The sequence below is a fragment of the Pteropus medius genome, unplaced genomic scaffold (assembly GCF_902729225.1).
Source record: "Pteropus medius unplaced genomic scaffold, Ma_sr-lr_union100, whole genome shotgun sequence".
Classification (NCBI taxonomy): domain Eukaryota; kingdom Metazoa; phylum Chordata; class Mammalia; order Chiroptera; family Pteropodidae; genus Pteropus; species Pteropus medius.
The window spans coordinates 463,967-488,720 of NW_024351647.1; the positions used below are offsets into that span (position 1 = coordinate 463,967).

Here is a 24,754-nt window from a genome sequence, read left to right on the forward strand (position 1 = left end):
TAGAACAGAGCAGCTCTGCTTGCTTTTACTGCTAGGTAAAAATTTTGTGTGGAGTTAAGCTGTAAGAAAAAAAAATTGAAACCTGAATCATCTCTTAAAGCAATGTTTCACAAACTTTAATATGCATATAAATCACCTTGGGATCTTAAAATGCAGATTATGTTTCAGAAGATCTAGGATGAAACCTGACATCTCAAATAATTGCCTTGCTGCTAGTCCTGGACCACACCTGGAATAACAAGTTCTTAGGGACCTCCAGCCCTGCCAGTCAGAGTAAACTCTGATCTCTGTATGCCCTGCCCCCCACCCTAGCCAGGCAGGCCTGCGCAGGAAATACAACTTTATTTATCTGCTGTTCGTCTTAATCCACCTGATGACAGAAAATGAAATCCCAGCATTTTCAGGAAAATCCAGTCCCATATGCGCATCTCTCTCTCTCTCTCTCTGTATCTCTCTCTCTCATTTTAAAACTGTCAATTCATGATTTCTCCAGCACCTTTCTCCCCTGGGTAGCACTAATGTAAGGAGGAGGCAAGAGAACTAAAATGTTAAATCAAGCTATATTCAGAAACTGTGATATGCTGATCAACCCTGCAGCCAGGCCAGGAGGAAACCTGCAAAAAAAAGGAAGATTTCTGCTGAGATTTCTAACCACCCATTTCTCCACACTGTGAAGGGAAAACAGGAAAACGTCTTTTAAGTGGTGCTCTATGTAAAATAAAATCGTTCGTTCCCTGTGGCTAAAACCATGGGGAACCTATAGATTAAATGCTGGAAACTGCCAGCAGGCTTTTCATGCTACATAGCCTTGGGTTTTCACACTGCATACCCTATCTTTCCTCACTGTATGTTCATATCAAAGGGAATGGGTAAACAAAGTCTTTAAACTGTAAATCACAGAAACTAAAGAATGATATATAAACTGGATCCTCCACCAACCCCCACACCATACTCGGGCTTTTTTGCCTCTTGGGTTTTTGTGTTTGTTTTCTCTAGCCTTTGCTTTTCCCCTTCTTTAATAAACTTTCCTTTTGACTCTAACTTTGGCATTTGTTTGAATTCTTTCTATGTTTTCCACCAAGAACCCTCTTCTCTCAGTACGGGCCCAGTCTCAGCCCCGACTCAGTGCTTGCCCGTCCTGCATCAGCACCTCTGCTGGATATGATAGGTATGAAAAAAGGTCTCTGATCTGCTGCCGCCCCTCTGTCCTATATGGCCTCCACCGATAGGTAGTCTAATCGTTGGCATATATTGGAGGGTCTGCATTCCCTGGACTCAGTATTCTCTGCTGCATATGTCCTCTTATCATGACTGCCGGCTTCCTCGGAGTTAGTCTTTCTCACCGAAGTCCTAAGCCCTTCTAGGAGACATGGAGAAATTTGGCTGCTCACTCGTGCTTCTCTGAGACTGCTGGAGTGTGCTGGAGCTGTGCAGTTTGGGAGGCAACCATGGTCAGTGCTGGCTGCCCAATTCAGCCATCTTCCTGATGCACCTTCAGAAAGGCACAGAGGACAGGATCTGTTCTAGAGAAAGCAGGGCATCTGGCTATTTGAAACCATGTGCTCAGGTACTTGCTCTATGGTAATAAATGGTTCTAAGAAAGGCATCTGCCTGCCCATGAGATTTTGTTGTCTTAAGACCCAAAACTCAAGAGTGAATGCCTGGCCCCAAGGGCCTCTCTGGGTCTGATCTGGACTGAGGATTAGGCTACAGCAGCATCTGAATGGAAAAAGGAAGCAGGGGCACAGAGAGTCAAAGAAGCTGGTGGGGAGTTTTCTAAGCTCCCCCAGCCAGCTGATGGCCCTCCAGAGGAGCTCTCTGGGAGAATGTCTCACTCTCTTTACAGCCACAAGCATACAACCACAAAACCTACCCTTAATCAGGCCCATCTGCAGCTGTTTCTACTACCAGAGAAGGGAGAAGGGGCTCCCTTCTCATTTCCTAGGTGAGATATCTCCTGGAAGACCCTGGGCAGCTCCATTCTTCACACCTGTGAACCTAGAGATGGACTATATCTGCCAAAAAGGACTTCTCACGGTCAACTGGCCACAAATTTAAAACAAGAGTCTAGCAGCCATTTCTGATAGAGGCCTCTCACACAGCCAGCATTTCAGGGGAAAGCCATAAACTAGGCTTTCAACCTCCTGTCGCCTATGACAATCCTTATGGGAGTTCCTGGTTTCCTCTTTCTACCTATTGACTGAGACTTGCCCTGACCAATCAGAACTGCTCCACAGTGACCAGTCAGAATGCACAATGCCAACCAATCAGAACCGCACAACTTGTACAAATCAGAACTATGAATTTTGATACTTCAGTTGCATATAATTGGACCATTAAGGAACCTGGGCAGAAATTCCTCTATAAAAGGCAGCCTCCCCTTTGTCTAGGTGGAGCGCATTCTTCAGTTTCCACCTGAGACTGTTTCCTGAGTTTGCAAACTGTTAAGCTAAATAAAGTCTCTCCTCCTTCCACACCTCAGCTTTGAGAATTTTTGTTGACACACCCTTGAAATTCATGATGTCACTTGCATGGGAATGTCTGAGGAGGGCAGTTTTTGGGAGGGGCAGGGGGTGGGAGGAGGGAGGGCCGGGTGAGGGTAGCAATTTTGATGCAGGACAGGGCAAATTTCTCCAAGTTAGGGGAGACCAAGCCCTGCACCAAGAGAAAAGGAGAATCCTTTGGCAGAGAGTGTGGAAAGACTTCAATACACACGCCAAAGTTAGAATCAAAAGGAAAGTTTATTAGAAAAGGGTTAACACTCCACAGTCAGAGTGTGGTCTCTCAGAGGCAGAGAGTGAGCGGGGCAGTGAGAGACACGAGTAGAGTACTGAGAGTAAAGGCAGTGAAAGGGACTGAGAGAGAGAGACACCGAGAGGGGCCCGACTGTTTGGGGAATTCACTTTATATATCCTTCTTTAGTTCCTGTGAGTTACAGTGTAAGGACTGCGTTTACCTATTTCCTTTGATATGGACATACAGTGGGGAAGGCGAAAAGTATATATCGTGAAAAGGTAAAAATATGTAGCAGGATGTGCAGCCTGAAAAAACTCCTGCTGGCAGTTCCCAGCCTTTAATCCATAGGTTCCCTATGGTTTTAGCCATGGAGTATGAATAATTTTATTTTATGTAGAGCACCACTTGAAAACTGTTTTTCTTGTTTCCTCTGCACAGGTGTGGGACATAAGTGGTTAGCAATCCCAGCAGAAAGCTACCTTTTTCTGCAGATGTCCTCCTGGCCTGGCTGCAGAGCTGATCAGCATATTGCAGTTTCTGAATGTAGCTTTATTTAACTCTTTAGTTCTCTAGCCTCCTCCCTACATTAATTCCATTGGGTTGTCCCCTGTTTCCCCTCAGCCCAGTGGATTTGGAAGGGGTGACATAAACTGTTATCTGGAATCTTTGAATAGCTAAGTCTTTCAGAGAGCTGACATTTAACACTTTGAAGCGCTGGGATTTGTCTTGGCTAGAACTCTCATTGAGAGATTTTATAACTGTCACTTCTTAAACAGACAATACTGAACATATCTTAATCTTTCCTGAGGGCCTGGTTCTTGTGAAGGTCTGATTTTCAGGCCCATTGCTATGCGACTGCCGTGTGCCCAACACTAATTCACCGGTTCACTTAAGTTTGCTTTGAATAGGATCAGTGTCTCGTCACTGTTTTTGTGCCGATATGAAGCAGCTCTCCCTCTTCGAACTTACCTTTTCCAAATTCTTGGGGGGAGCTTGGGAACCATTTTTCCTAATTCAGAACTTCTGAACCAATGAAACGTACCCTGAAGCAGGAATGGTGGGCTCTACTAGGAATAATCTAATTGAGCTTCCGTGCCTACCTCCGGTCTGGCCTGACTTCTTGTCCTCTTCTGGGCTCCAGTACCTGAGTTCTAGATAAGCCAAGTGTTCTCGGTAAGCATGTTCTGGTTTGAACCAGTCACCAAAGCTTGTTGATTCTCTCTCCATCTTTCTCTTATTCTTAAAAACCAAAAAATGTATTGATAAACTTAATATTTAGGAACATTTCTGCCAAGGTGTCTAGGTGATAGATTGATTGGTGCATACTCTTTCCTGGAAGGCAATCTTGAAGGCAATGTAAGCAAATGTGGTTCATCATTCGCGTTTACTGACCGCAAAGAAACTGAACTGGGTGATCTCAAAATCCAGTGTCACTGAAACTGACCTCCTGAACTCCTCCCCTCCCTCGTGCTTCATCTTTATGGGAACAGGCTGGCCATCCCTAGGGGCTAATTGTAGATGTTCACTGGTTGGGCCATAAATCCTCTGACCAAATAATATTGCTTATTTTGGTTAGAGTAGTACACACTGCTGTAACAGAGACCCCAAAATGCAGTGGCTCAAATAAGATATAAATTCACCTCTCTCTTACATAAGTGTTTGAATTCATGTCTGTTCTACACAAATACTTAAGGTCTCGGGTTTCTTTCATCTTGTTTCTCTGCTGTCTTCATGCTTTGTCCTCGTTTGCATGGTCAGTGCTGGTTTGCAGAAATATCTTAAAAGAAGGGGGAAAATGGGAGGAGGTTCACCTGCTGTCTTAAGAGTTAGACCCTTAAATGGCTTACAGTATTTTGGCTCACATTCTATCAGAGAGAGCTTTAGACCTAAAGACCCATCTAACTGCAAAGGAGGCTGCCATACAATTATGAAAGAAGAGAACAGATTTAAACGGACAGCTGTTAGTCTTGGATACAATACCCAAAGAAAAATTGGCAAAGGTATTTATTCAAGATTTAATTATTAAGCACCTTCTATGTGGTAGGCTCTATACATTAATAGAAAATGCACACACACATACACACACACACATGCAAAAGGGTAATAATAATATGGTGAAATTGTTCAACCTCATTAATAATCAAAGATGCAAAATAAAACAACAATAGAGTCTAAGCTTTTCCTATCAGATCAGCTGAGATTTGTTTTTAAATGACAATGGCCAGAGTTGGGGGAAGATACAAGGGAATAGACTTTATTACAAACTCCTGGTGGAATCAGAGGCTGATTTTTTGTGAAACATTGTAGTTTAAGCTTTAATATGCTTTACTTTGTATGGGCCCTCTTTGCACGAGTGTCATGGAATACCACCCCAGACTAAGAGACCCCGCTTCTATGCCTTGGAAGAGGTGGTCCACAGGCTGTTCCTGGACCTCCAGTGACAATCTGCCCTTGGCGGCCCTCATCCAGTGTCCAGACCCCATTGGAGACCACAGAAGAATTATCTAGACAAGTCCTGCTCAACCTTAACCCAGGCTTTATGGCCAAAAAGCCACCCAAGAACTAGCATGATGGGAGGCACTAGAGCAGCAAGGACCTTGCTGGCTGGACCAGCCTTCATGAGAAACCATGCCTACTGAGATCAGTGAGAGACCTGGCCTGAACAAGCATCTCTAAGGAACTTACAGAGGTGGCACTAGGACACTTTTCAAATTCTCAATAATAAACAATTGAATATCAAATATGCTATAGAGAAGACATTTTCTACCTAATCTTTTTATAGAAAGTGAAATTGCAATATCATTATAGCTTGAAAAGGCAATCAAAGAATATGCAGCCCTTCACACCTACTAGGATGGCATTAATAAAAAAGATTAGTGTCGATGAGGATGCGGAGAAATTGGAATCACTCATTGCTTGTGGTACTGTAAAATGCTGTAGGTGCCTTGGAAAACAGTTTGAGAGTTTCTGAGAAAAATTAAAAGGTAAACAAAAGTTACTATGATGATTGATTAATTTTATGCATCAAATTGATGGGGCCACAGGGTACCCAGACATTTATTTAGTAAAATATTATTCTGGGTATTTCTGTGAAGTTGTTTCTTTTTTTTCCCTTCCCTCACCCTCACTTCCACCCCTGACCTACAGATGTTGCCATCTCCCTTCTTTAAGGGCTGGATCTCTGAAGGCGGGGCCTCTCCACACCAGGGGCCAGGCCCACCCGGGGTATGGTCCGTGGCTCCACCTGGGGTGCAAACCCAGGACCTTCTGCGTGTAAAGCAGATGTGCTAACCACTACACTACAGAGCCACTCCTATGAGGTTGTTTTTGAATGAAATTAATATTTAAGTCAGTAGACTGAGTAAAGCAGATCACCTTCCCTAATGCGGGTGGGCCTCATTCAATAAATTGAAGGCCTCAATAGAACAACAAGGCTGAATCTCTCTCCAGTAAGAGAGAAGTCCTCCTACTTGACTGTCTTTGAACTGGAACATTGGTTTTCTCCTGCCTTTATACTAAAACGGAAACATTAACTCTTCCTGCTAGCCTTCAGACCAAACTACACCATTGGCTCTCCTGGGTCCCAGCTTGCTGACTGATTTATCCTGTAGGTCTTGGAACTTGTCAGCCTCCATAATCACACAAGCTAATTGTGCTATATCTATCTTTCTATAGACCAACCCTATTGGTTCTGTATCTCTGGAGAACCCTGACTAATTAATATGTGACCTGGGAATTCCATTCCTAGGTATATACCCAAGAGAAATGAAAATATATCCACACAAAACCTGTACACAAATGTTCATGGAAGCATTGTTCATAATAGCCAATAAATGGAAACAGCTCAAATGCCCATTGACTAATGAATGGATAAATAAAATGTGGTAAATGCACGCAAAGCAATATTATTCAGCAATAAAAAAGAATAGAGGACTGACACATGGATGCAGCTTGAAAACATTATGTTAAGTAAAAGAAACTAAACACAAAAGATCATGTATGATATGATTATGAACTGTCCAGAACAGGCAAATCTGCAGAAACAGAAAGCAGATTGTAGTTGCCCAGGGCTGGAGGCATTTAGGGAATAGCAGGTAGGAAGTTCAAGGTTTTTGGGGGGATTAATAAAAATGTCAGAAAATTGACTGTGGTGATAGTTGCATGCCTCCATCATTATATAGAATTCAAAGCCATTGAATTCTACACTTTAAAGGCTGAATTGTATGGTATGTGAGTTATATTTCAATAAAGTTGTTAAGAAAAAAAGAAAATGCAGCCAAAATGTAGGAGAAGTTTTAAGTTAAACAACATAAAATTGCTTTTTAACAATATATGATTTTGTTTTGTTTTTCCTGCCTACAGCTCCTGGTCTTCCTAGCTGGTCTCCCATCCAAGTACTAACCAGACCTGACCCTGCTTAGCTTCCAAGATCAGATGAGATCGGGCGTGTTCAGGATGGCATGGCCATAGACCATATGTAACTTTTTTTTACCTACAAATATGGCAGTTTCATATGTTTCAACCTACTGATATTTTTTAGAAATTCTGTTTTATGATTTTTAAGGTATTTGTCAGCTTTCCTGTTTGGTTATTCTAAATATTAACTTTTGCACTTAATTTTGTTCTTTTTTTTTTTTTTTTTAATATAATACCAGTTTATTTTCTTAACCCAGTGTAAGCCATTCTTAAAGGAAGTTTCAGTCTTATTTTTGTGCAACTATATTTTCCCCCGAAAAGGGGGTGCACTATTCCTGGAAATACTGCAATACCAGGACGATGCATGGAGTGAACAGAGCAAGCTCCTATTCCATCTAATTCCAAAAATCCATTTAATCTATTGCCCTCGGATAGAGGATGTATCAGATATTAAACTGATAAGAACAGATACTACACTTGATCTTAGCCAAAAGGCCAAGAAGGGATGTACTCCTTTTCTTAAAGAGGGCCCTCCCAAATTGCATAAGCTTTAGGCCTCACACACCCAAATCCCAAGGCGGGAATGGAATGCAAAGTGATAGAGCCTTATATAGGACAATCTGATGACGTCTATCGAGAATTTTAGAAATATCCATGCCCTTTAACCCAGCCATTTTACTTTTAGGTATCTATTTTCAGAGAATAATCATGTAGGTCAGAGCTTCTTGACTTTAATGCGCAATCTCCCGAGTGGGTCTCTTATTAAAAGGCAAAGTCTTATTGGATGTGGTTCCATAGTGTAGCGGTTAGCACGTCTGCTTTACACAGAAGGTCCTGGATTCGTGCCCCTGTGGAGCCACGGTCCGTGGTCTACAGCCATGCCACCCTGAACAAGCCCAATGTCTGATCTTGGAAGCTAAACAGAGCTGGGCTTGGTTAGTACTTGGATGGGAGACCACCTACGAAGAACAGGTGCTGTAGGCATAAAAACAAAAGTCTTATTAAGTAGGTGTGCGGAGGTCTCTCAGATTTCTGTATTTCCAATTCCAGGTGACATGGAGGCTGCCAGTCTACAGGCCCCAATCTGAGTAGCCAGGCTACAGAGACAGAGGGCAATTTCTGGTTGTCTATTTAGCATTTTCCCTTCCCATATTGTACAAGAGCCACAGGGGTAGTCCTAACACTCCCCCACACACCTTTCCACAATGACTTGGTCAAGGGTAGGCAGGGAACCCAGACTCAAAGCAGTCGGAGCCTAGTTTCCCTCCTTCGTGGCTGTCCTTTCATAAATTGCCTATTAGAGCAAAGCAGAGGCTCTGAGGCCTCTCTCCATCCCCGTAGATGAACATGAAAGCTTGTTGCCCCAGGATTGAAGAGAAGCCAACCTGAAGGTGAGGCTGGCACACAGAGAAGAGCAAAACAGGAAGACTGTAGGGAAATGGAGCAGAAGCCCCAACTGAGCTTTGCCCGAAGCTCTCTTCTTCTTAACTTTTGAGTTTTGCCAATAATTCCTATTTGGCTTAAACCCATTTGAACTGGATTTTCTATTACATACAACTAACATGAAAGGTTCATGACAGCAAAATCAAACCTAGCAAAAAATTGGAAATAACTCAAATGCCAATGCAAATGGAAACAATATAGAATTGGTTAAATATATTTTTGTACATCAATATGATAGACTATTAAGTGGCCATTAAAATCACATTTTTGAACAGGAGTAAGGATGGTAATAACTACGTTCCTATCAATAAGTACCTCAAATGGAAAAGAACTAAGTGCTCCAACCAAAAGATAGAGGGGCTAAATGGATAAGAAAACAAGACCTCTACACATGCTGCCTACAAGAGATTCATTTCATATTAAGACACACACCGGCTAAAAGGAAGGGGATGAAAAAAGATATTGCCTTGATGGACCTAGAGGGTATTGCGCTGAATGAAATGAGTCGGATAGAGAAAGACAAATATCGCATGATTTCACGTACACGTGGAATCTAAAGAACAAAATAAACAACAAAAGCAATAATAAACTCATAGATACAGAGATTAGAGGGATACTAGATGAGAGGAGATTTGGGGGGGATGCAAAAAAAAGACAAAAGGATTAAGAGGTACAAATGAATAGTTGCAGAATAGACATGGAGATGTAGAGTGTAGCGTGGGGAAGATGGTTAATGATGTAGGAATAAATATATAAGGGGGAAGAAGGGTACTAGATTTAGTGGGGTGACCACTTTGTGAGTTATGTGGATCTCTGATCACTAGGCTATGCGACTGAAACCGATATATTATTGTATGCCAACTATAATTGGAAAAAACTCATTGAATTGTACAATGTAAATATGAGCAACTAATTGTCTATTACATTTCGATAAAGCTGGAAAAAAGAAACATAGTAGGCACTCAATAAACATTTGTTGAATGAAAAGTACAATATTTGGTATAATAAAATAAGGATTATATTTGAGAGGTTGGTTAATTCCATTGTTTAAAATGTCTTGTATGTATTCATAACATAAAGATTTTAGTAAAGCTTTAACCAAATGCACATTACACTGTATAAATCTTTCCAAAGCTAAGATTTCTCATTAGTACAATTGTACTGTACGTCACAATAATATCTAACTCTCAGATATTTTGCAAAGATTTCATGGTATAATAAATGTAAAAATGTGACTATTATATTGTAAAGTGGTATAGTCATATGTATTTTTAACTACAACCTATTACTTTGTACAAGAATTTTTAAGTTCCACTTTACGTAAGCTTCTGAGATAATGTTTCTGCACATAATAGGACTGAAATATATTTAAAGTAAAATAGTTAAAAAATTATGTTTTCAAGCATATTTGATGACATAAGAAAATGCTTACAATTTAATCTTAGGTAAAAAAAATAGGACACAAAATAGTAGATAAATTGTGATCAATTCTATGTTTTCACTTACGTATGTAGATTTTTTAATACGTATGTAGTTTTTTTAATAGAGTAGTAAGAGAAAGGACTAGAAGGAAGTTAACTTTCCTGAATGGTGGAATTATTAATGAATTTTTAAAATTCTTTATGCCATTCTGTATTTTCCAAAATTTCTACTATGATCATGTGTTATTTTATATTTAATTATAACAAGCACTATTAGTAAAGAAATATGTTTTTAAGAAAAATTCAGAAAAAACTCAAAAGCAAAAAGAAAATAAGATATTTCCCACAATCAAAGCTTTCTTATAGCATGTCTCCCTATTTCAATTCAGTTCACGTGATATAACATAATCCTCTCCTCACCTTAACGTTTTCATGGGGACCTCAGAGAAGCTGTATTTCAGGCAATGGCATGGGCTGGAATTTCAGACACCGTGGGGAGATATTTTAAGAAAGGTGTGTCTTTTTTCATGCCTCAAATTCGATTCTGAGCATTGATAGACTCCTGCTCCAGTTTGCAGGTCTGACATTCTGGTTTATCTGGGCATAAGGCCAGCTTTTCCTCTGAGTAGAAAAGGGACCCCCCCGAACGGCCCCCCACCCAAATAACCACTCTTAACCTCTGAGTGCTATTTCGAGTGCCTCTTTATGAATATCCCTTTTCTTTTGAGATCTGCACTTTATTTTATTATATATTTGACTTATTTACTTATGAATAACAGTAAATTTGGACAGTTCAAAATCAAAAACATACAAAAAGGCATAAGAAGAAAAAGTCTCTCCCATTTCATCTTCTGGCCCCCAATTTCCCTCCTGGGAGGCAAACTGTGTTGACAGTTTCTGGTGATTTTTTCCAGACATATTTCTATGCTTTTTAAAAGACATGATTATATTCACAATATGATCTAACTTTGTATGCTTTTTTTTCACTTAACATTATATAGTAATGTTAAGAGAGTACTGTAAAGAGAGTAAAATGTTCTCCTGACATTAGTAAATACTCTTTCTAAATATTCATAATGACTGAGAACATGTCATCAAAGAGAGAGAGCCATTTGGTTGTCCCACTGCTGGACAATTAGTGTTTTACCCGCTTAAGCCCTCTGACTCTATCTGAATGAAACTATCTGCCTAGGTTCAGCCAGTGATTGCATTTGGTTTGGACCCTGATTGGCCATTGGCTCCCTGGGGACACAGGACCTTGGGGTCAGGAGGAGGCTCAAGGCCCAACCCAGAGGGATGAGTGGGTGGTCCCTGGCCCTCAGGGGCTGGCTGTGTGGTCCAGGCCAGCAAAGGAGATATATTTAGCTGGGTCAGATGCTGCTGGCTGTATCATGACCCCGGACTGTGCTATTAGTAAACAAACCAGAAAGGCCTGGCTTTGACTAGCCCTCCTTCCTCCTCCCTCTCCCCAGCTTGCTGGCAGGGCAAGGACTGTAAGAGGTGGAGGAGAGCAATGACTAGGGAGAGGGCTCCTACGGAGGGGCCTCATCTCACTGCCCCAAGTTTGTTTTCTGTCATTTTCCCTCTTGCCTTTCTTCGCCCACCCTCTCCAACATGGCAGAGCCTGGGCAGCCCAGAGGGCACTTCCTTTCTCCTCTGCCTCCTCTTTATGTTCCCTTTCTGCCTCCACCCCAGTTGACTTGATTTGTCCTCAGAGCTCTGCTAAGTGAGTGGAGTTCATTCATTTAGTCATTCATCTAAGTCAACTGATTTATCCATTTATCTGTTTAGCAAATATTTGTGAGTGCCTGAGATAGGCCAGGCTCTGTGCTGAGCATGTAGGGAGGTGCCAGCTCCTGCCCTCATGGAGTTTATACTCTAAGGAGGTTAGAGATACTCAAGTAATTAAGTGTTGGTGAAAAATAATACTGTTAAATAATAATCATAACCAACATTCACACTGAGCTTTACAGTATATAGAGTGTTTTTCACCTGATAGCGCATCTAATCTCAAGAATCTGAGAGGTAGTTGGGATTATCAGTCCCACTTTAAAGATGAAGAAATTGTGGATCAGTGATATTAAATAACCTGGACAAGGACTCACAGGGTACATGGAGCCCTGGTTCTCGAACCCAGTCCCTCTGACCCCAAACCCATGTCCCTCTTGAAAAAGAGGAGCCATTGGAACTGGATGGGAACTAGTTTTTGGTGCGGCTCTTCATTTTACAGTTAAGGAGATGGAGGCTCAGAGAGAGGTAAAGCACTAGGAGCTTAAAACAGAGACTAGAGCCTCTTTATTTGAAATAAAAAAAGCAGTTTGATGCCCTGACCAGGGTATGAAGTCCTGGTAGATGTGGGACAGGGTGTTGGTCATAGTAGGTCTGTCTCCTCCCCTCCCCTGCACGCCCCCAGCCCACTCTCCCTCTGCAGCATCATCCCCCTTGTGGGGAGACAGTCTCCATCCTTCCCTCATCAGTGCCTTCCTCTTGCTGAGTGAGTGGGCTTTCATTCAACACAGTGCTATCAAAGTAGCAAGAGAAAAAGCACAGGTATCAAAGACGTATGGCAGGGCCCCCAAGCCAGGTCTTGGTGGTCGGGTCGAAGAGGTTCAAGGAGGCTTCTTGGAGGAGGTGACATCTCAACTGAGCCCTGAAGTCTGAGTGACAAATTAGCCAGGCTGGAGCTGGCAGGGATGAGACTTTCAGGATGAGGGGAATGGAGGGTACAAGACAAGGTAAGAAAACATCCTGCACGTCACAGGCATGTTGCAGTCTTCTGTCAGGTCAGCTCCCATCTGTTTAGTGTGTATCATGCCTCTCAGGGCTGCGAGTGGCCTGTGAACAGGAACTGGGTCTCCTTTCCTGTGGAAACCCCCATGGGCGAAGGCCTACTCCTGTGAATGGATGACTCAGGCACTCCACGTGAGCAGCTCGTCATCAGCTTTCCCCACTGTAGACTTACCAACCTTCCCAGCCAGAGCCATTCATATGTCTGACACTCCTCATCTCCTACCTCCTGACCTAGCATAGATATGACTAGGTTCAGGTCAGGAGGGGCTGTGCCTAGCTGGTGGCTTTAACTGTAGGGAGGGGAAGCCAGAGGTAGATATATTACTATCTCCTCACTCCCCCAGTCATCAATACCCTCAGGCTGTGCCTGGGAAGGCCAAACTCCCCCGCTGTGAGTACAGTAAGCACTACCTCTGAGAGAGGCACACACAGCCCTCCAGCTTAGTGCCAGAGTGGGAAGGACTAGCAAGGGTGTGGGCCCTGTCCCCATATGCCTGCCAGAGAGCAATCCTTCCTTTGGTGTGTATTGGCCTCTCTCAGACTGAAGAAGTGGGGCCAGGCCTGGATGGCAGCCACTGACACTGGCATGGGTCAGCACTGCTCTGGTTGGGAGTACTCTAGGGCTGTCCATGTCTGGCCGGTCCACCCTTGCCCTGGTGGCTTCCAGGCCCACATTTCTGGGCTGTGCACATAAACATTCAGACTGAATATTAGCTTGGGTAAGCAGCTTGCAGCTTGGCATTCTCCCTCAGCTGTGACTGAAGTCTTTACAGGATCGTGCCCTCTGAGGATGTGTGATAATGTGTTTAGAAGGGTGTCTCATTAAATCCCATTCCCCATAGGTACCTTGAGCTCCTATGGGTCCCCAGAGCTGTGCTACATGCTGGAATACACACAGTTCCTGCCGTAGGGAAAAGGGGCCAGTTTAATGGCAACAGACCTGCAAGCAGATCACAGCAATACAACATGCTGGGCACAAAACAGAGGGAGTGGGCACAAGGAGAGGCCCCCCACCAGCCGAGGGCAGCAGCAGCTCTGGCATGACGCTGGCACTGAGTTCTGAAGGATATAAGAGGGTTGGACAAAGGGGTCGTGTAGGGAAAGCAGTAGGAGCAAAGGCTTGGTGGCCAGAAATAGCATGAGGTAGGAGGAAACAGCAGACAGCATGGACACCAGGGGCAGGATGGAGGGTAGAGCAGGGGCTGGGTCACAGGGCATTTCATCCTGAGGGCCATGAGGGCTGTCAGAGTTTGTCAGTGTGGAGGGTTGTGGCTACAGCTGCATTTTACATTATGTGGAAAATGACTATCCAGGTAAGACACAAAACGGGGGAAGGTGGGTCAATTTGGCAGTCATGACAACCATCCAGGGAAAGAGGGCGGTGGTGGTAGGAGGAATACAGGAAGCCACACATGTAGAGGTGTGAGAAAGAAGTCAGGGTCTCATGACTAAGCTTAGATGAGAGGGGAAATCTAGCCTGGGCTTCACCTTACGGTGGTGCTAGGGCAGGGTTGGGGGGCCAGGGCAAGGGGCAGGATCCAGAACAGAGCCAAAGAAAAGACTGAAGCACCAGGGGAGGGGCGGAGCATGAGAAAGCATGCATAATGCAGGGTCCAGATTAAGGAGAAGGGGCAGCACAGGGGGCGAGGGTGTGGGTGCAGATGTTGCCCTCTGCTTCCTGGAGGAGAAGGGCCAGTGACCAGAGAGCAGTTCTGTGGCTGAGCTCTCTAAATATGTCAGATTTCCTTCAGGACCAAGGAAACGCCCAGGGCAGGGATGAGGGCAGGGGTGGACCTGACACAGGAAGGGTGGGCCTGGTGGGGAATCTCTTCCAGGGCAACTAGAGAAGGGCAAAGGAGAGTGGCCACCTGGGGCCACTAGGCTGGGGGTGAGGGTCCAGGGAATGGGCGAGGAGGGCAAAGGACAGGCCTGATTAGGGGCTTTGGTCAAACCCCTTTGATAGCCACCTGATAAAAGCAACACTTCTCCGTCCCGGTTCCCACAGCCACCATGCAATTTACTGTCCAAACCTGGATACTTTTGAGAGTAAAAGTAATAATTACTCCAGGACAACAGGGGTAAACTAGACATATTCTGGGCACACTGGGATATGTGGTCACCCTAGCCATGCGGTGGGAGGCTGGCCCTTGTGCTCCAAACCTGGCCCTCAGGGACACTCTCCCTGTGACCACTGCCTCCCCTAACCTGTCCCTGGGCACTGAAGATGAACTCACAACCTTGAGCACCTGAACATCCTCGAGCACCTGAACCTCCTCAGAGCCAGGCCTGGAGAAAGGCGAGGTCCATCTCCCCACACCCTCTGCTTCTCTGATGACTCACATGGCTGCTGCACTGTTTCCAGAGCAACGACAGCCCGCAGAGGTATGTGGTCCTTCCTGGGGCAGTGGGCGGCAAACTGGAGAACTCTTAGGAGCCTGACAGTCCTAGAAGGGTGCATGGAGGCTAGAGTGATGTTCACCCACGTCCCCCTGCACCGTCCATGCCCCCTCTCAGCAAAACCCTGGGATCCTGTCTCTTTCCTCCTGTTTGTCCCCCACTTCCCCACAGGCTGCCAGAAAGTATCCCCACATTCTCAGTTGCTGGTTTTAGTTCAGCCTTCCCCAGCACCTGCCTAAAACGCTGCAACAGGTGCCCCTCAGGTCTTGCAGCCTTAAAATTATTTTTCCCCTGCCACAGGCACAAGCTTCCTTTAACCCAGGCCTGAACACCAAGTCTAAGCAGACAAAACAAAAAGAACAAAAACAAACAAAGATCCTTCCGTGGGAGGAAAAACACATGAAAAAAAAAAAACACATCACCACAAAGTTCAACTTCCTTACCAAACTAAGTCTACAACTTCCTTCATGAACTGACTCCAAGTAGCCTTCAGCCTGGTTCTCAACACCTTTCACTTCACACAGCTCTTTGTTAAACCGTGTACCTCCCTCCTTTGCTGAAGCCATATCCACCCATCTGGAATGCCCCCTCTACCTGGTGGATTCCTGCAGCTTCTTTAAGGCCCTCCCACACCTGACTACCTCTGCCCCATCCTGAGTTCCTGCAGTTACTTTCATCCTAGACCAGGTGTGATAGTGATTCTGTGTTTAGCTGTCTCCCACAGCTGGAGCTCCAGGGCCCGTGACCTTTGTAGACTCAATAAACAGGGACTGAATTGACTGATCCTTCCTACTCACTCCCCATTTTCCAGAAGGATGCTCTTCAGAAATAGACAGGATGGCTTCTGAGGTCCCTGCTAACTCTGAAACTCTACAAGAAAAATTGCACAGGAATCCCTGAGGGTCCTCAAAACCCTCTCAGGGGATCTGCGGGGTCAAAACTATTTTCATAATAATACTAAGAGGTTATTTGCCTTTTTACTCTCATTTCCTCACGATTCTACAATGGATATAGGATATGTAGATCTGCAAAAGATTGAATGTAGAAGCAGATGAGAATCCAGCTGCTTCCATTGTCAGACTTTTAAAATACATTACGATGTCACTCTTTTTTACTAAATTTGTTTGTTTTGAAAAATAGAAGTCTACGGCCATGTCACCCTGAAAGTGCTCAATCCCGTCTGATCTCGGAAGCTAAGCAGGGTTGGGCCTGGTTCGTAGTACTTGGATGGGAGACCACCTAGGAAGACTGGGTGCTGTAGACATAAAAAAATAAAAAGTAGGGGATTGTAAGCTGACAAGGTGCTTGTAATCCGTGAGGTCAACCAAGGGTTGTTGCTACGCCTAAGAGAAAAAAAAGGAAAATAGATAACAATGCCACTCTTTTCACTAATTTTTTGTTTGTTTGTTTTGGAAAATAGAATCATTTTTCTTTAAAAACATGTCAATGTGTAATGGATTTATTATTTTTATTTTTAATTTAATAAACATGTTTTAAACTCTTCAATTTCTAATACATTAAATGTTGTCAATAGCTATATCCCACATAAACAAAAGCTCTTGGGGTCCTCAATAATTTTTAAACTGTAAAGGGGTCCTGAGACCCCCTACACCCTCTGCATACCCTCTGTTACCCCTCTGCTTCTCTCTCCTGTTAGCAGCTAAATTTCTAGCAGCCAAATTTCTTGAGAGCTGTCTATGGTCCCTGTCTTTGGTTTCCCGCCACTGTTCCTGAAATTGCTCTCACCGAGGCCACCAAGGACCCCCGGCATTTCATCCAGTGGACACCTCTATCTTTATTGTCCTTGACATCTCGGCAGCATGATCCTGGCCTCCTCGTTCTCCTCCACCTCAGAGCATCTTGTTCTCTACTGTTCTTGCTTCACTCAGGTCACCAAGGATGGGGACCTCGGGGCTGGCCCAGGCCCTTTATTCTCTCCACTGTCCACTCCACAGAGCATCAAGCACCGTCTCAATGTGTATGGCTCCAAATCTCTAACTCCAGCCCAGATTTCTCTCCTGAGTATTAGACCCACATATCCATCTGCCTCCTGAACATCTATGTAGATGCTGCTGCCCTCTACAGGTACCCCCAACTCAAACACTCTAACATGGGGCAGATCACCCCCAAACTTCCCAACTCTGAATCCTGGCCCTCTCCCTTCTCCCTCACTCTCCTCATCACCAGCTACACCAAATCCTGCTGACCTCACCCTCCTGTCCATGCCCACTGACACAGCTCAGCTCAGGCCACCTACACCTCTCCCTGGCCTCCCTTTGACCTTCCTCTTCCAATGTGACACAGCAGCCAGTGTTCATTCTTAAGCAGTCTCTTCCCTGCCTAGAATCCACAGGAGGTCCCCACTGACCCAGGAAGAATGCTGCCTCCACAGCACAGCTCACCAGGCCAGCCAGCAGAATGTGGCTTGCAGTCCTGCCACCTGCCCAGCCCCTCCCCCGCACCACTCTGTGCCAGCCAATCTCACCCTGTTTTCCCTCTCTAGCACATTCTATTCTCTGCCTCTGTTCACTGAAGACCCCTTCTCAGGCTCAGGGGTCAGCCTCATCATTCCCTCCCCAAAAAACCTTCCTGACCACCCCTCCCAGGCCAGGAGCCCTTTCTAAGCTGAGTGCCTTGTTCTCCTCCCATCACAGCATATTTCATACTGAATAGTCACCATTTAGAGTTTTTAGGCTCTGAGTTTCTTGAGGAGGATGATTTTCTTCACTGCTATATCCCCAGTGCCTAGATCAGTGCCTTGCCTACAGCAGCTTAGTATATACTTGCTGAATAAATAGCTTGAAGAATTTGAACCCATGTGCAACTAGCAAGCAGCCCTCCCCATCCCCATTTGGTATACAGCAGGGCTCTGCTCCAAGCACCCAGACTGGCCTCCTGGTCCTGCCCCAGCACCAGATGCCCAGGAGGCGGCCACCCAGGGCTCCCTGCCACACACTGCCTCCTCCTGTTCTGTTGTCCTGACTGAGCTCCCAGAAGAGGCTGGCTGGACTCCACACTTTTCTCATCAATGGCCAAGGCACAAGGCTGCCAACACATGGGCAAACTCCTCAGGCACAACACTGCTCAACTTGGTCAGAGCTGTTCCTGCCAGGGACAGCCAGATCAATACAGGACACCAGCCACAACAAAAGCAGCAGCAACACATACCACACAGTGTTCCAGTGTAAAATAATACTCAGAGGGCTGAATACTTTCCTGAAGGTCACTGGGCCAGTGAGGGAAGGGGTTGGGTTAGAGCCAGGCTCTTCTGCTGTTGAAGCCTATCATCTGGGCCCCACACCCATTCTGGAGGTTCGGGAACAGAGGCTGAGCCCACTGAGGGGCCATTCCCAGTTGCAGAGCCCAGGGTCAGGATGAGATCCTGGCAGCAGAGATTTGCACCCAGGGGCCAGTGTGGGGAAGTAGCTGAGGGCAGGCAGGGGGTGAACAAGCAGTATTCCAGAGGGCACCCCAGTAATTTATTCCATTGTGGGAGTCCTGGCAGTTCAGGATAAGTGAGAAGGCACAGCTCTCACCCCAGGAGGCAACAGTGAACACCTGGAACTCAGAAGTCAAAGGGTTACCAGGTCTTCCAGAACACAGGTCTCTGTGCCAGCACTCTCCCAGAAATTGTCACTACCCTATCCTCATCCACATGTTCTTCTAGCGTGAAGCCAGAGATCTAGCCTGTCAGGAAGAGGCAGCAGCTTGCCCTGTAACTGGAAGAAGATCTGGTCTGAGCTCCAAGTCTGCAAACCTCCTCAGAGAAGCTGGGAGGAGACACAGGGTACCAAGTCAGTGGCAAGGACACTGCTCACAGGGCTGCCAAGTACAGATGCATGGGTTGCATTCTGCATGACTCAGGGTGTTCTTTGTGTGCACTAAGACATGAAGGGTGTCTATGGGAGTGGTGTAACCTGGCAGGCCTGCCTGCTAAGCTGCCTGCTCCCTGAGGGAGGGATGGAGATGAAGAGGGAACCCTTTCCCCTCTCATGAGGCTTCCAGGGCTTCACCACCTCACTCACCCCACCCCTCATTTGAAGAAAGAACCACATTCCTGCACAGCGCAGCTAATAAGAGTTCAGTTTATGGATAATATTATGGAATAGACAGGGATGGTGCTGGGACCTATAGTGATAAACTTCCCGGGAATAGACAGACAGGATTGTCCCAGACACACAGGACAGGGAAACAAAGCCAAATGGGCCAGAGGCCCAGGACCAGCCTCAGCAGCTATATCTGGACTCCAGATCCAGATTTGTCCTGGGGACCTGGGGGGATAAACAGGGCTGACAGGGGCCTCAGTTCCTATAGGGCCCCCTCTCCTCACTTCCTCTTGTCCCCCAACAGTGGGCTGAGATCCTTCAAAAGTGGTATTTCTGGGGCTAAGGAATGGTTGGGGTGGGGGCAGAGGGTCAAGGCTCTTAGAGGCTTTCTGGAGAGGTGGAGGCTTGGGTAGTGTGGGCTTAGCAGCAGCACTGAGGGGAATCTGGTCAGGCACCATGTGCCTGGAGTGGGGCACTGCTCAGCAGGGCCCCTATGTCCAGGGCAGGCCCCCCACCCTGCCCATCACACCAACATGGTGTAATAAAGTTTCAAGTAGTAAGTCAGTGTTAGGCAGGAGAGAGCTGAAAGCTGACAGACAGGTAGGGGCTTAGAGAAAGGAGCCCCCACTGTCCACTGAGTCCTCCAGCTGTATCAAGTCTATGTGCACAGGAGTGGAGACCTGGTCCCCATGCCCATGTAGGCACTTCCTTCAGGGGCTCAGCCCCTCAGACCAGTGCCAAAGCCCGCTTGGTGGGGCAGAAGCAGGGCAGCATGGTGCCCACAGCATCTACAATGGCTGTCAGGTGCTCGTCCTGTGCCTGGGGCCCACAGAGCTGCATGAAGTCCGCCAGGCGCAGCAAGTATTCAAGGTTGTGGCCGGAAAAGCCACTGCAGGCCAGGATCTGCGTAGCGATGGCCTCCTCAGGTGCAGGGCCCAGGTAACCAGGGTTCTGTGGGGTGGCCACATAGGCCAATGCCTTGAGTGGTTGGTCAGGGGTATCTTGTGGGTAGAAGGTGACCTCCTTGGTATCATAGCCACCGAGCACTGCCTCTCGCACGTTCAGGTACTTCAAGGCCTCGCTCACCTGCTCACCTTGCACCTGGTATGCCACGCCCCAAGTGCAGCCCTAAGAAGAAACATGTATACCAGGGTCAGTCACAAACAGCTCCTTGCTGGTCCCACTCCAGGACTATGCTCAATAAGGGAGGTGGGAGGAGGGCTGATCAGCCATCTAGTAGCAATACATCAAGCCCACATTCACCCTTTCTTAACAAGGGTTGACGAGGTGGTCTTGCCCCAGAGTAAACAGGGTTACTTCTCAGAGTGTGTCTGAGAACCAATGGCATCACCTGTAATCTTGTTGGGAATACGCCTTTCATGTTCTAACAAGATCCTCAGGAGATTCTTGTGAGAAGCACTGAGCTAGACCACCCTTGCCTTGAACCAGAGAGATATCTAATACCCCTTGGTGCTGGGTGCCAGGGTCCTCTATTCATTCAGGCACTTACCTCATGATCTTCAAGAAGGGTCACCACACGCCCAGGCTAAGAAGAGAAGAAAGATTTTGAAAAAGACAGGTTAGAAATCAGCTCTACCATCAGTGCCAGAGAAAACCCTTATTAACCCAGCCAGTCCAGGCCTCAGAGAGTCCCACTCATCCAGGGGAAAGTAGAGGGAGTGATGCATGGATGCAGGAGAAATAGACACATGACAGTGGCCCAGATTATAATCAGAAATATTCATTAACACGGTGATCCAAAAGATCACATATCCAGCCATCATCACACAGTAATCCACTGGGCGGGCACACAAATGTAAGCCGCAAAGCCCCGGCACAAGTTTACACATTTCCCCCATCACAGTCTGCCCAGAGAGCCCTGGACATTCCAGAGCACCAGCACCCACTATCCTGAACCCATCCCCACCCCTTATTCCCCAGGGCATGGTCGGATGCTCACCATCTTGTCACTGCCCCGATGGAAGGTGTCTCCCTGCCAGAACCGGCGGCTATAGCCGCGAACGAAGCCCACACGGCTGTCGCTGTAGGCGAAGTCGGGCCTCCACACCAGGGAGCCGTACCCGAAAATCCACAGCGCTTGGGGGTCGACGTCGACCCGGGGGAACTGCGCGGGCGGCAAGGCGGGCTGGCTGTTCTGAGCTGTGGACTCCTGCTTCATGGTGCCGGGCACAGGGACGGACCCGAGCGGCCTCCGGGGCAGGTCTCCGGCGTGGGCACGGAAGGACCGACGGACGCGCACACCTGGCCTGGCACCGCTTGGTCGCTCCAGCTGCGCGGCCCCATCCAAGGCCCTTTATAAACCCTCCGGCTGGCAGGCCTCCGCCCACCGCGGCCAGCTGCCGCGGTGATTGGGGCGGGGCAAATCCCCTTTTGGCCAATTACCTTCGGGTTTTGCTGCCCGGTTAACCGCGCCGCCCTCTAAATGGGTAAATGAGCCGTCTGCCCCCGCCCCGGCGCGCCCGCTGATTGGTTCGGCTCCACCTCTGTAGCAAACCTGTCAGGAGTGATGCAACGGCGGGGGAGGTTACCCTAGCACTGGCTGCATGCAGCAAGGGCGCCTCGGATTGCGTCAGGCGGCAGGCAGTGGGCACGGACGCGGGCACCGGCAGTCTCCTCGACAGCCCTCTCCATGGCCTGAGCCCTTCATGAACCGCGGCGGGCGGTACAGGCGAGTAGTCTCCTCCGCAGTCCTGCGGGTGCACCTGGCCGAGTCACTGCCACCCTAGGCAGCACGAACTCACCAGGGCCAGTGCAGGGCACCGCCAGAAGGAGCGCTCTGGGCGGTGTAAATGCCTGTCTCTGGGCTCCGCCTGGGAGCATGAACTCTGGAGAAGCTATTGGAGGCCCCCTCCGCATTCCACACGGGTGCCTCACGCTGTTGGCCCACGTGAGCAAATGGAGAAACTGAGTCACGGGGCTAGCAAGGGTTCTGCAGAGGCTACGATGCTGAGTCCGAAGCTTGCGAGCCTCACGTGAGGGCTACGCCTGGGGCCAGGAGGCTGGGAAAGAACCAGTCAGAGCGCTTGGAACTGTTGCCCTCACTTTGTGGCCAGATCTGCGGAGAGGCCATAAGGACAGGAAAGCCAGGCCAGCCCTGTCTTGAGGCGATAGGTTTAGTTTTGCGGGGACATGGGACTTGTAACAGTGGTTGGGTTAATCTTAATTTAGGCACAGAGATTCTGGGAGTGGCGGACTGGGAGAGCCAAACTGAGGCTCCCAGAGGGCGGTGAGCAGCTACCGGTCTCTCGACCCGATAAAGGATCCTCTCCGGTCATCTGGGGTTGACCCCCTAAGGAGCGGCAAGGGGCTGTCCCCTGCGGATATCTCTGGCTGGAAAAAGGAAACAGAACAGAAGGCCTGTCCCTCATGGGACTGCTGAGGAGGTCTGGGTGAGCCCTCTGGCAGGGGAAATGGACAATATTGCTTCTCATTCAATTCTAATTAGATATTGAAACAAAAAAAGTTATCTGCACACTTAAAGTAATCATTCCAAAGGTGTCTAAGATATTCTCCAGTAGGAATGTTGCACTATAATGTGTACAGTATGAAGCTAGTTCTTTTAAAACAAGTTCTACATTTATGTGTATTTAAAAAAGTAATAATTTGGAGGTACATACCTAAACTGTTAGCAGAGGAAGACTTTCAATATTAAGTGTAAACATTTATGGAAAAGTGGATATTTTACAAGGAGCATGAATTACTTTTCCGGTTGGAAAAAATTACAGGCAAAAATTGTTGTTTGTTTTTTGTCATTCCTTTCTTTTAACCTCCATTCTCCATGTTCACTCTCCCCTCTGCTCTCTATCCTGTCCCTTTCAGTCCATATGACACCTCCTTTGCTGCTACCTTCTTAGAATACCCCCCTCTCCATCTACCACCTTTGGGTGGTTGAGTGACAGGCAGAAAACTGGTAACAAACGATACCTTGCTGTAAGTGTCTGAATTTTCACAAACAACTCTTTGAAAAATCAGCTTAGTGATACAAATCAAGAATCATAAAATGTCCCTGCCCTTTGACCCAATACTTCCACTCCAGGAAATTATTCAAAATATGGGGAAAGCCATATGCCTGAAGATTTTTCAATGTGTTATTATAGAAAAAAAAAAAAAAGAAGAAAACTTACTTAAATAACTCAAATAGCTCAATAAGTAAATTATGGTCAATCCACATGGTGGAGAAACACACACACACACACACACACACACACACACACAGAGAGAAAACAAATATCCAACAATAGATGATTACATAAATTTAATATAGACAAAATTAAATCTGTGCAGTCATTAGAAAATTACGTATGCCTGTATTTATTGACATAGAAATCTATGATGTATAATTAAGTGAAAAGCAGATTATAAAATAGACTGATGTAACTCTTTAAACTTAAAAAGTCTGTATATATTTCTTTGCTTAGAAAAAAATTTGAAAGAACACATAAGCATGTTCAGTGATTGCCTCTAAGTAGTAGAACTATGAGATTTGCACTTTCTTTTTTATATCAATTCAGATTGTCTTGGATTTTTTTAAGAGAACATAACCCATTTCTCTTTAGGAAAAAAAGTTAAAAATAAAAATAAAAATCCATTATGAAAACAATATAGTAAAAATGCCTATGATTGTATAGTAAGGTAAAAATGCAAAATATGACTATCACATGTGCTACGATTAAAACTAAAAACAAAAGCAAAATGCATGAAGGAAAAGATGGGGCTGGGCACCATACATGAATATATTGGGGTATTGGGATTATGGGTGATTCTTTTCTCTATTTTCTAAGGCTTACGAAGTATACTTTTTAATAATAAAAAGTTCCTTTTAAAGCGTAGCTAATGGGTTTCTAATAGCTAAGAAGCAGGTAACACATCAGAATCACTTGGAGAACATTTTCAAGATGCCCATTCTGAGACCTCCCACCGGGACCAAAGCCCCACGTTTTAATGACTCCTTTGGTGAGGTCATTAGTAATCAGCACTTGTTCCAGGCAGAATTAGACACTCCCTCCTCTGTGCTCCCACAACTCCTTAACTCACTTCTGTTTATTTTTCTGTTCCCTCCACCTTATAACAGAAATAATCATTTATTGAGGGCTCACCATGAGCTTGCTAATTGTTTTTACATCTATTCTAATTACAAATTTCTCCACTACTTTGTGAGATAAATATCATTTCACAGATGAGCAAACTGGAGCACAGAAAAGTTAGGTAATCTACTCATGGTAACATGGCAAGTTGTGGAGGCTGGGACTGAAGGCAGGTAGTCCAACCACAGAGCCTACTTGCTGATAGGCATTTAACATTCTGCCGCCCATGAACCTGAGAGCTCCCTGAGAGCAGACTTCATCTTTGAACACGCGGGAGAACCAACATAGTGCTGGCTCATGGAAGGTTCTCCACAAAACTAGGTAAAAGAAGTGAAGCTCTTACTTGAAAACGATCTGGGCTCCCTGGGGTTCAGAAGAGGAGGAATCCTGAAAGACACAG

The 24,754-nt window shown here is 46.1% G+C and overlaps 1 protein-coding gene, 1 non-coding gene and 3 pseudogenes across 2 annotated transcripts; 2 read left to right on the top strand and 3 right to left on the bottom strand.

The window, feature by feature from the left end:
* Positions 1-7,089: 7,089 nt before the first annotated feature.
* Positions 7,090-7,208, bottom strand: LOC120587275 (uncharacterized; annotated as a pseudogene).
* A 263-nt stretch (positions 7,209-7,471) lies between these two features.
* Positions 7,472-7,659, bottom strand: LOC120587257 (U2 spliceosomal RNA). Its single transcript, XR_005648900.1, has one exon. It is a non-coding gene; the product is annotated as a U2 spliceosomal RNA (small nuclear RNA).
* Positions 7,660-8,020: 361 nt separating this feature from the next.
* Positions 8,021-8,136, top strand: LOC120587308 (uncharacterized; annotated as a pseudogene).
* An 8,209-nt stretch (positions 8,137-16,345) lies between these two features.
* LOC120587277 (uncharacterized) lies at positions 16,346-16,467 on the top strand (annotated as a pseudogene).
* Positions 16,468-18,660: 2,193 nt separating this feature from the next.
* CHAC1 (ChaC glutathione specific gamma-glutamylcyclotransferase 1) lies at positions 18,661-22,061 on the bottom strand. The gene is made up of 3 exons (XM_039843854.1): positions 21,210-22,061; positions 20,760-20,795; positions 18,661-20,377 (listed from the first exon to the last, which is right to left on the bottom strand). Exons 1-3 carry the CDS (start codon positions 21,426-21,428, stop codon positions 19,976-19,978), a joined length of 657 nt encoding a protein of 218 aa, XP_039699788.1. The 5' UTR covers positions 21,429-22,061; the 3' UTR covers positions 18,661-19,975.
* Positions 22,062-24,754: the final 2,693 nt, after the last annotated feature.